The following is a 12,483-nucleotide window of genomic DNA, read 5'->3' as shown; positions in this document are numbered from 1 at the left end:
GGTATTCAATACCCAAGCTTTTAAATGAGCAATGGATATTGGAACATGAGATAGACACATTCTTGATGGAATTGTCGTTCCTCCCGTCATTGCCCTTTAAGTATTCAGAATACTTAATGCAATTTCCATTTCAACGTCTTCCGGTTTGACAAAAGAAACACTTTTTTTATTAACCGAACCACCTTTCAAATATTCCAAATATTTCCGGCAATGACTTATTTAGTCATACATCTTAACAAATGAAAACATTTTTCTTTGTTAACCGATGTGCATTTCTTTTTCGCAATACCCTTGGAGGCATCTAAATATCTTAATCAAACAAAAATGATTTTAAACCACTAGCCGATTACTATCGTGAATGTCACTTTAAAGAATTCTATTTAATCGTATTATCCCTTAGACATCAAAGATCTCTAATTAGTATTCGTGTTATTTTGTGTATTTAACCATAATGATTTGGTCTTTATCAAAATGGCCTCCCACTATGTTTTTCGAATCCTACACTTATAGGAAACGTGAATCTTTGTTGGAAAAGATTTCAAGCGGATGATTGAATTCTTGTAGTCATTGTTCTTTCCCTCAGATACGCCTAATTGCCGTTTTTGGGATCACAATGTACTACAAATGAACAACACTTGGTCATCATATCTCATATGAGGTTCAATCATTCTCCTAATGTTTTCACCCTCAGATACCCATTGTCGTTATTGGGTTTCAGCATTAGTTAAGTTTAACCCATTGAATCAACTAAGATGTATCAATTTGAATAATACACGACTCAGGTACGCCTAATTGCCGTTATTACTTTGTAATATATCGATACACCCGTAACATCTCATGCTTAACAACAAACTCAACAACGGCCTCTTGACGATATCATATCACCCCTATGTATCCATAGCCGACAAGATGATAACTCAAAGCGTGTTAGTTTATTGCTCCAGTGGAGAGCCATTGATAAATCAATTTAATGATTAATCAATATAAACTTAATCTTTTAACTTTCAGGAAGATTTCTTAGGGTTTTAAGTTATTCTGGTCTCACTAAGCACACAACACATTTTAGCATGCATCTCATACATATTAAAGCTAAAATGAATCATGCAATCACACATGTATGATCATGGAGTTCCTAGGTCTCATTCTTTAGCCACAAAAGAATGAGCAAACTATTACTTGTTCAATATGTTTTGTTGATGACAATATAATGCACAAGCAAGTCACGTATTGTGTTAAATAATCACAGTAGAAAAATTCCCAAGATAGATTGGAGGGTCACGAGCGGACCACTTAAGTACCAATCTCCTAGACAAAATTTAATCAAATGTAATTAATGTCACAATAGCGTTTGCTCGTTTTTGCGAACAAGACCTAAGCCCTCGGAATTATAAATTACATGCCAATTAGTAATTCCTAAGTCCATGATTATTAATACATGCATTCAATCTTAAAGCTTTAATACTTGACGATACGGTGGCTCTGATACCACTGTTGGTGCAGCGGGACGTGAGGGTCCGAATCGTATATTTCAATTCAAAATTGGAATTCTAACAATCCGGATCCATAAATTGATCATATGAATAACAAATGGATCGCTGTATCATCTAATAATTAAAGGACGCATCTAGAAATCATAAGAAGAATACCTATGTCGATTCTCCAACGATTCTTGTAGTCCCGATAGTACGTCAACCTCAAGCTCGTCCACACGAGTATGCGTCCGATTGAATCCTCGCCTTGAAGTAATCCGCATGAGTTCCTATTGCCGAGCAGCCCTAAGCTCAACTCTCGCCGCGATTACGTCTTTGCTCGGATGTATGAAAAACGTTCGCCAAGCTTTTCTATAATTGGCGACTACTTGAACTCTTTCAAATATTCTCTCTTAAGTGTGGTGTGTTTTTAGAATGAGCAAAGGCAACCTCTATTTATAGGGTAGAGCTTTGCTTAAGAATGCAACACCTCACATGCTAGGTGTCACACACCAAGCAAAGGTGTTGCCACCATTCGACACCTCATATGCTAGGTGTCACACACCAAATATAGGTGTTGCCACCATCTAACACATCACATGCTAGGTGTCACACATCAACCATAGGTGTTGCCACCTTCTGACACGTCGGATGCTAGGTGTCACACATAGAGACATACATGACATCATCACATGACATCATCACGTGACATCATCGTGACATCATCACATGACATCATCACATGACATCATCGTGACATCATCACATGACATCATCACATGACATCATCGTGACATCATCACATGACATCATCGTGACATCATCACATGACATCATTGACATCATCACATGACATCATCGTGACATCATCACATGACATCATCGTGACATCATCCTAACTTGGATAAAATATAATTAGGTGCATGCTAATTTATAACTCTTACAAATTAGTCCCTAATTGTATTTGTTTTTTCATCTTATATTAATTTACGAGATATGCTAGTATCTATATGAAATCGATCACTCGTAAACTCAATCGGTTGCACACCCTATTGTGTGTGACTAACTAGGTTCACATCTATACGGTAACGAGAGTCATAAGAAACGCCTTTCTTATATTAACTAATTAAATCCCATTAATTATTAATTCCCGTAGATCGTGAGTGACGTCTAGCAACATATAACGACTCCCAAATAGATATGAATGTTTCGATGCATTCTTTAAGAACCAATGTTAATAATTACCGTACAATCAAAATTCCATTCATCTAAGATTCTGATCTCGACTAGTCTCATGGTTAAGTCAAACACTGTTTGTCTTGATCATATGACCGCATCTCAGTTCTTATTCTTGATAAATATGACTTCCACTAGAAAAAACTTTCTAAGTAAGTCATATACACCTGCGCAGGTCCATCAAGAACAATTTGAGATAGCATAGAATCTTTTCTCCGTTCATCTGGAGTGATAAATCCTCTCTTGGTTAAACCCCTATCTCCATGTACAACTAACTAGAGCCAACACATCCCGCGACCGTAGCTCATGAAAGATCTAGGGATAAGGAGTATCAAACTCTAATCACCTATATACAAGATAGTGTCACCGCAAGTCAAAGGACATATGTACAATTATGAACTAGATGACATTAAATTGACTTTGATGAAATACCATGTATAAGTCATCTAGCGTCACTTGTTCGACCCACTCAACATCTTGGGTGTCCACATGTTTATCCTGATCTCCATCAAGTAGTATGAGACTCACTACTTCCTATAATTAGTAACTCCTTACTAATTAGGAGAATAAACAGAGGTGACAATCTTTCCGGGATAATACGATGCCCTTATTCGTAGGACCCCGTCGATCGTGAACTGTTATTTAGATCACTTGTATAATAGAATTTGTAACTCATATTCTTAACACCTTAAGAATAGATTCTATCACAATGTGATGAGGACAATACGTAATAAATGAACACTTAGTTGATGAGACACTTAGTTCAATTAGAACATATATAGCTTTGCCATTCGGATTAGTTCTACAAATATACATGACCAAATGGCCCTAGGGCACATACTACTAACACTGGAATCTCTACCTCTCCTGAACAGGATATCGGGATAAGATTCACGATACTCGTCAAGAAATTTACACAGGTCCGTCTAATTAACTTCTCTTAATTCTAGGGGACATAGAAGGTATAACCCCTTTTGCAGTTTCTGTTTAATAATGGCTACTCTATATGGAGTAAGATTCCCCGTAAAAAGACTGACATATATATGATTAATATCATACATTAATTGTTGTAGTAATATAGAAGTACAATAGGTGCAAGATCTTTTCATTTTGTTAATAATGATCTATTATGGTACCATAGGAAAAAATGTTTAAAACACAAATAGAAAATAAAGATAGGAGGAGTTTTTTAGAAATAAACTCCTTTTTACTTTCTCCTGCTGGGCTTAACTCATCATCAGTCAAATCAGCAGCTTCGAGAACATTCATCAGAAATAATGGGTCTTCTTTACTGAAATACTTTATACTCTAATAGACTCTGGGTTACTCCAAGGATTGAAGCTATCATAAATAGCATGACATTTGGTATAAGAACATACCAAACATGAATATCTAAGCAGAACGAGAAATGAATACCGTTTATCCTATAAAGAACTTCTGACACATTACTACTCAGTATGAAAGATGATAAATGAGAAGAATGAAGGTTGAGCAGAGGAAGAGGTTTGAAAGAAAAAATACGATTTTATGCGAAGACTCCTAAATCCTACAACTGTATAGTTGGCTGATGCGATCCTTGCTAATAATGGTAAGGGTCTCCGCATAACAAGAAGATGCTTACTTATAGAAACAGAAAAGAAGGCTAGTTTGTTAGTGATATGCACTAGGTCAATCATGTTTGACCATGTATTGACTTTATCGTTTTTTTATTTATTGATTAGTAGTTTTTATCGGTTTATATTATGATTAAAATACTTGAATGGTTAATTCTTTTTAAGGTCATTAAGTATGTGACTTAATAGTAGAACCCTTAGGTTTTATAAAGAATTACATTCCATCTATCCCTATTCTTAATAGAATATTGAGACTAGTATGATGTTAACTGATGATTATATTTTACTAATCATGTATATGAGATATAAAGTCAAATCATAGGTGTTATTTGAGAAACAAGGCACTGGATGACTCACCTTGAGAATACTACATAGATAATTGTCATAAGTAATTCTCATTACAGCTCTATTAGTATAATCCTTTGACCTTGAAATCACCATGAATTTTTACATAGCTGTTTACACCGGCCCAAATAATTACCGGATAGAACTTCATGTGGGCTTATCAGGGATTAAGGCCCAACAGAAAGCCTGTTTATTATTGCTTTTTTCTATTTTTATAGGAATTTGTAGCTCATTAGGAGTGATTCTCTATTAGAGTTTTAGTCTTAGTTGGATTAGGAGTCTAGATTGTGAGGAGCTATAAATAGCTCAGAGCTTCATTATTTTTGTATCAACAAATCAATCAATCAAAAACCAAGCCCAATGCTTTTTATCTCGTAATCTCCGTATTGTTTTAATTTAGGAGTAGTTTTCGGTATTAATCTCGCCTGAGTTCATAACTCCCAGATTATTACTTTTAGATCACGTGGTTAAGTGTTTTTAACCAAACAAGCCCTGTGAATATCTACATAGGTTCGTTAAAGTATCAAACCTCAAACCGATCCCGATTATAAATTCAAAGATTCGAGTCCGTAATATTTCCAGGCGAACATCTTTTGGCGACTCCACTGGGAACAGTTTATGGTTAGCACAAAAACGGACTTTAAGGACGACTCCAGGCATGCTCGGTCTATACGCCGACAACAACGGAGGGAAGGGGACGTAGTAGACGAATCAGATTCGGATAGATCGGAAACCATGGCCAAGGACAAACAGGTGAACCAATCAAACAAGGTGCCGAATACAACGGATACCGAGGGGAACTTGCCTAAAGACAAGATCGACGACGCGACCGATGAAATGATAGACTACTCACGACAGCTTCCTCCCTCTCGCCCTTCTTTATCACAGGCCGATTTTTCGGCCATGAGGGGCGAGATAGCACAGGAGAACAAGCAGATGTTCGACGGTGCTATGCATCAGATGTCCGAAGTAATGAGGAACATCATGGCCGACCAAACGTCGGTCCATAGGCAGATCCAAGGGAACTTGGACGGCCTCAACAAGGCAATGGAAAACCTGGGGCGATTATTTTCTGGGCAATCCACCGCCGATCAGGGGTACAGACGGGCCGAACAGAACCAAACACCGAACCGTTTTGGTCAACCAGGTGGTTCGGCCGAACAACAACCCAACAAGATGGGATATACATATGGTTCCGTTAAGCTCTTGACAAGGAACGAGGCCGAATTCTTAGGAAGGGCCGATCACCCGGGGGCAAGCTCGTCCAACCCACAAGGCGAAGCTAGACCACAAGGGGGAGCTACTGGAGCCAACACCCAGGAGCCCAACGTGGGCGAACGATCGTGCTCTGGGGAGGCGATCCAAATATATACAATCAAGGGCAACTCGTGGACATGCTAGAGAGGCTCGGGGTGGACCTGCGACCTATGCCTCGCCCATCGTACATGAAACCATATCCAAACTGGATCGACAAGTTATATCCTTTCCCAAGGGGGTAAAAAGTGCCGGAGTTTAGTCTATTTTCAGGCGAGGAGAAGGGGCAATCTACGGTTGAACATGTCGCCCGTTTTTTGGCCCAATGCGGCGAAGCAGCTGCTCACGATTTCTGGAAGCTACGGCTTTTCGCCAGCTCCTTGACAAAAATGGCGTTCACATGGTATTCTAGATTGTCGCCCAATTCGGTGGACACATGGAAGGACCTCGAAATCCTCTTCCATGAGGAGTTCTACAGGGCACCACCTGATGTCACCCTGGCCGACCTCGCCCGAATCTCGCAGCTACCGAGCGAGTCGGCAGAAAAGTACATCGGCCGATTTAGAAACCTCAGGACTAGGTGCTCCACCAAAATGTCAGAGGCCGATTGCGTAGCGATGGTGGTAAGAGGGATGAGTTTCGTCATGAGGGAGCACTTTGAGGGCCACAGGTTTCGGGACTTGTTCGAGTTGACGAACAGGGTGACGAGCTACGAAAGACTCCTCCAGGAGAAAGAACAGAGGAGATACAAAGCAAGTGGAACCCTATTACAAAGACCAGCTTGACGTGGCCGTGGTGTCCGACAGCGAGGATAGCGGTTCCGAAGATGAAGTCAACATGGCCGAATTTTTGGGAACGAAACCCCTGGAATGTTCGGCCTTGCGAAAGCCTGGCTTTGTTAAGAAAAATAAAACTGCGGTGGTACAAAAAGAGTATTCGTTTGACCTGACCAAAGCGGACAACATATTTGATGCCTTGTTGAAAGATGGACAGATCGCCTTAAGCGAAGGTCATACAATACCACCATCGGAGGAGCTGGTCGGTAAAGATTATTGCAAGTACCACAATTCCTGGAGGCACAGCACGAACAATTGCGTAAATTTCAGAAACGTGATCCAGAAGGCGATTAACGAAGGAAAACTTCTGTTCCCAACGAAGAAAGAGGCCGATGCTAAATACGTGTCTATTAACACAGTTCGGCCTCACTTTGATAGCTACCTAGAGCAAGGGCAGATACAAAGCAAGTGGAACCCTAGAAGGCCCAAGCCGAGAGTAGAGACCGACGGTTCAAAGTGGCGAGGAGAAAAAGGACGACCTCAGCAGCAGAAGAGGAAGCGGTACAGCTCGCCCACTGCAGATATGACTTGCCCATCATGCAGTACGTGTTTTAAGGTCAAGGGAGGCGAGAACACGAGGAAGCATCCCAAGACCTTTAAACCGAGATCGCCCACAGAGCAGTGGCAGAGGCATGAGCCACAACGGAGGCCTACCACTAACGTATTCAAGAGGATATTTCGGCCAACGGAGGAGACCCCTCGTATGACGAAAACCCAGAAGAGGCGAATGCAAAGGCTGCGACAAGAGTCGCGGGCGAATCACGGGGCAGAATCGGCTCCCAGAGAGCAGCACGGAAATAGGCCAATAGCCGAGAGACTGGGGGCAAGGAACCAGGCCGATGCGGATACCAAATCACCTGATAGGCGAAATGCAAAGGTAAGGAAGGTATGGATGCCGAAGGGCGAAAAACAAGTGGCTGGTGTGTCCGTTACGGCAGTAGTTCACGAGGACGACGAAGATTCCAGCGGCCGATCGTCCTACAAGGACGTACTCGTATCGCACCAGGGTGGCCAGCTTAAAGCAAGATTGCCCAAAGACCGCGAGGTCGTCGTTTCGCACAAGAAGGGCGTGTTGAAAGCCTGGGTCCCGGTGGTGAGGGACGAATACGGAGTAAAAGTGGTCACGCTCCCCAACTCATACAGAAGTAAACCGGGGCAGAAGGCAACATTGGAGGGTGATGTAATCGTACCGGAAGGAGATAGCGCCGACAGTACCGCGGTAGTATCTCTTAGCAAACCTCCAACGAGGATGACTAGGCACATTCGGCCCAATGTACATCAAGGCCGATTTGAATGGGGTATTGATTAACAGAGTCCTCATCGATAACGGGGCTGGCGTCAACATACTACTGGCAAAGATGCTAAAAAAACTGGGCATAACGCGGGATCAGCTGGACCCGACCGATGTTTACATGACTGACTTCGTAGGGGGCGAAACGCCGGCCGAGGGATACATCACTCTCAGAATCAAGGTAGGGCGAGTGGAAACCGAAGAAGGGTTTTTCGTAGTCAACGCCCGGAGCAACTACAGCATTTTTCTCGGCCGCGATTGGATACACTCCAACATGTGCATACCGTCGACCATGCATCAAATGCTCTTCATATGGCGAGATGACGGCGAGGCCGAAGTTGTGCAGGGTGACCCCAACCCCTTCGGCGAAGACCATAACGTGCTCGAAGCACGTTTATACGATGAAGAGGTGCGCAACATACAATCCCTTAGTTCGAAAGGAGAGACGAGCGTCCCTCGCTTGCTTGTTAACTCGGATCGGCCGGTATCAGTGACCCTCGGGGGCAAAGGCCGATCCACCATCCTCAGAGATTCAAAATGATAGCACGACATAAAGAATTGAGGGAGAAAATTAGACAGTTAGCCTCGTTGTATGATATTACATCGGCCGAATGTATCTATGAGGACCAAGATCAAGACCCAACAGGATCGTTGCGGATCGGGGACATACGATTAGCAACCGGGAAGTTAGAAGATGATCCCGCCCAGGTACAGGACGACCTCCTCGAAATCAATCTGGGGACAGATGAATCGCCTAATCCCATATATATCAACGCAGGACTGGACGAAGGATTCAGAGAGCAACTGGTCGCCCTACTCATTGAGTTCCGCGACTGTTTTGCCTGGTCGTATGATGAAATGCCGGGTCTTGATCCTGATATCGCCGAGCATAAGCTTCCATTAAAGAGTGGGTTTCGGCCATTTCGGCAACCTCCCCGGCGAATGTCCAGGGAAGTAGATACTCTCATCCAGGACGAGATTAAGCGGCTGGAAGATGCCAAGTTTATTCGGGAAGCCCAGTACACCGAATGGCTCTCCAACATCGTACCAGTGATGAAGAAAAACGGGAAGCTACGAGTATGCGTAGATTTTCGGAACCTCAACCTAGCCACACCCAAGGACGAATACCCGATGCCTGTGGCCGATATGCTGATAGACAGGGCAGCGGGACACACGATACTCAGTTTCCTCGATGCGCACTCTGGGTACAACCAAGTTCCAATCAGCAAGGAGGACATCTCCAAAACGGCTTTTAGATGCCCCGGGCCGATCGGAGCGTACGAATGGGTAGTGATGCCTTTCGGCTTGAAAAACGCGGGGGCGACATACTAGAGGGCCATGAACAAAATGTTCAGAGGCCTTGACTGCCTTGAGGTCTACATCGACGATGTCGTAATCAAGTCAAATACCGGCGAAATTCATCTGGCCGACCTCCGAAAAGGTTTCGAGCGTATACGACGTAATGGGTTAGAGATGAATCCTCTGAAATGCGCATTCGGCATTTCGGCCGGAAACTTCTTGGGTTTCTTGGTTCACCAGCGGGGAGTAGAAATAGACAAGAACAAAGCCAAGGCGATTATCAATGCTGAACCACCCAAAACCAAGAAGCAGCTCCAGAGGCTCATCGGTCAAATCAATTTTTTAAGAAGATTCATAGCGAACACAGCGGGCCGACTTCGCAGCTGGAGTGTTTTGCTGAGAGGAAAAGAGACCGATGAGTGGATATGGACGGACGAGCAACAGAGGGTGTTCGACGATTTGAAAGTATACTTGGCAAAACCTCCGGTTATGACCCCTCCAAAGCCGAATAAGCCGTTGTTGCTATACCTATCGGCTGCACACGAATCCCTAGGATGTATGCTCGAAGAGGACGATGGGATCGAGAGAGCAGTCTACTATTTGAGCCGAGGACTGACGGACACAGAGATTCGCTATACCAACATAGAAAAAATGTGTCTATGCCTGTACTTCACATGCTGCAAGCTGCGATACTATATGTTGCCGGTCGTAGTGTATGTATTGTCCCAGACCGATATCATTAAGTATATCTTGTCAAAGCCATACCTAAGGAATCGGATTGGAAAATGGGCGATTGCTATGTCCAAATTTACGTTGGTATATGTTCCCCAAAGAGCAGTAAAAGGACAAGTATTGGCAGATTTCCTGGCCGATCACCCTGGTATCACCCTCAAGGAGGAAACGGTCACGTTTTGCGACATCGCCATATGGGAGATGTGGTTCGACGGGTCCAGAACAAGCCAGGGGGCAGGCGCCGGATTTCACATCATCACGCCCTTGGGGGGATCCTACCGGTTGTCATTTAAACTCCAGTTCGAATGCACTAACAATCAAGCAGAATATGAGGCCCTGATATTCGGTTTCGAGATTTTAGCCGAACTGGGGGCAAAGGCGATCAGCGTCAAAGGAGATTCTTTACTAGTCATCAAGCAAGTGACAGGGGAATTCAAATGCGAGTCCGAGCTATTAGTGAGATATTGCAACAAGGCGAAGCACTTGGTCGAAGGCTTTCAAGATACGAGGATAGAATACACGGAGAGGGCCGAAAACAGCGTTGCAAACGACCTAGCTCATCACGGTAGCGGTTACAAGGTGAACCATCAGTTCGATGCTATAGAAAGGGAAACGCCGAATCTCCATACCGGGGGCATCACGATCGACGAAAGACGATTCTCGGTTTACCAGCTGGACGTCACCCAAGACTGGAGGGACGAGCTCCTGAAGTGGTTCGAAAAACCCGACTCCACGAATAGGAGGTTGAGGACTGTAGCCCTTAATTACGTGGTGTTAGCCGGCGAATTATATAAGAAGGGCTTTGAAGGGCTACTCTTTAGATGCATCGGTCCAAAAGAGGCAATGCTTGCTATGGCCGAGGTACACGAAGGGATAGCAGGCGCCCACCAGGCGGGCCCCAGAATGAGGTGGCTTATCCATAAATACGGTTTTTATTGGCCGAAAATGGAACAAGACTGCATAAGATATGCCAAAGGTTGCGAAGCTTGTCAGAAATTCGGCCCAATACAACACGTCCCGGCCGAAGATCTGCACTCCATCATCAAGCCATGGCCATTCAGAGGATGGGCGGTCGACCTGATAGGGAAAGTATACCCCGGCTAGTCAGATGGTCACACTTTTGTGATTATCGCCACTTGCTACTTCACCAAGTGGGTCGAAGCTAAACCTTTGAAGTCGCCGACACAAGAAGCGGTGATCAAGTTCTTCAAAGAATACATCGTCCACCGACACGGCTTGCCCGAGTCCATAACCACATATCAAGGGACTATGTTCACAGGAGGCGATATAAGTTGGTGGGCTTCCCAAATGAAGATAAAAATGTTACATTCAACACCGTACTACGCTCAAGCCAACGGACAGGCCGAAGCCACCAACAAAGCTATCAAGCTTATAGTCCAAAAGATGATTGAAGAAAATCCAAGACAATGGCACGTGCTTTTATCGGAAGCCGTTTGGGCGAATAGAACTAGTCAGAAGTCGGCTACTGGGATCTCGCCGTTCCGATTGGTATATGGGTATGATGCAATGCTGCCAATAGATCTTGACGAGGAACGATTAGCAGCGTTGGATCACCTTGAAGCCCAGAAAAGAAGAGTCGAGAGGGCATACAACAAACGTGTAAAACGAAAAGTATTTACGGTGGGCGACATAGTCTGCAAGGCAGTCTTGCCTATCGGTCATAAAGATAATCGGCTTGGCAAATGGAGCCCGAATTGGGAAGGCCCCTTTATTGTAGTCAACAAGTTAGAGGGCGGTGCTTACTTGCTGGCGAACGTTGACGGAGAGGAGCATGACAGGGCAATCAACGGACAGTTCCTAAAAAAGTATGTTCCTAGTTGCTGGGATGGCATCGACCGACGGCTGTTTGGGGCCGACGAAGAATAGACGCGGCGCTTTTATATATTGCTTCTAGCCGATTATGCGAGATACTTCGGCTGTTTATTGTTACAGTTGAATTTTTCAACGGACGCTCAGTTTTTATAACGACCAACAGTTGTCGAGAGCCGACGAAGAATAAACGTAACTGTAAATTCTCGCCGAAACGCCCCGAGCGGTTGAAACGCTCGTCCTATTACCGGCGGCGTTTTTATATGTTGTTTTTAGCCGATTATGCGAGACAATATTGCATACTTCGGCTGTTTGCTGTTTTAGTTGAGTTTTTCAACGGGCGCTCCGTTTTCTCAACATTTATATGTAAAAAATAAATCATGAAATGAATTATTGCATATCGGACCAATTATGGACCGATTATATAATAACAAAGCATATAAAAACAGTTCGAAATAAATTCATAAATCCACTTCAATATTCGGCCACCCGACCGAGTTGCATAATACTAAATGCAGGTAAAAAGAGATACGACCCCTTGGCCGATCAATAAAGTATCAATATACGTGGGTTACAAA

At 43.7% G+C, this 12,483-nt stretch overlaps 1 protein-coding gene across 1 annotated transcript; it reads left to right on the top strand.

Annotated features, from left to right (window-relative positions):
- The first annotated feature begins 8,581 nt into the window (after window positions 1-8,581).
- LOC126667151 (uncharacterized) lies at window positions 8,582-11,962 on the top strand. The gene is made up of 4 exons (XM_050360119.1): window positions 8,582-9,249; window positions 9,727-10,008; window positions 10,114-11,164; window positions 11,228-11,962. The coding sequence occupies exons 1-4, from the start codon at window positions 8,582-8,584 to the stop codon at window positions 11,960-11,962; spliced, it is 2,736 nt and encodes a 911-aa protein (XP_050216076.1).
- The last annotated feature ends 521 nt before the right edge of the window (window positions 11,963-12,483 follow it).

Source organism: Mercurialis annua, linkage group LG1-X, assembly GCF_937616625.2.
Source record: "Mercurialis annua linkage group LG1-X, ddMerAnnu1.2, whole genome shotgun sequence".
Taxonomy (NCBI): Eukaryota; Viridiplantae; Streptophyta; class Magnoliopsida; order Malpighiales; family Euphorbiaceae; genus Mercurialis; species Mercurialis annua.
Note: the sequence above shows the minus strand (reverse complement) of the source record. Positions and strands in the feature narration are given on the sequence as shown.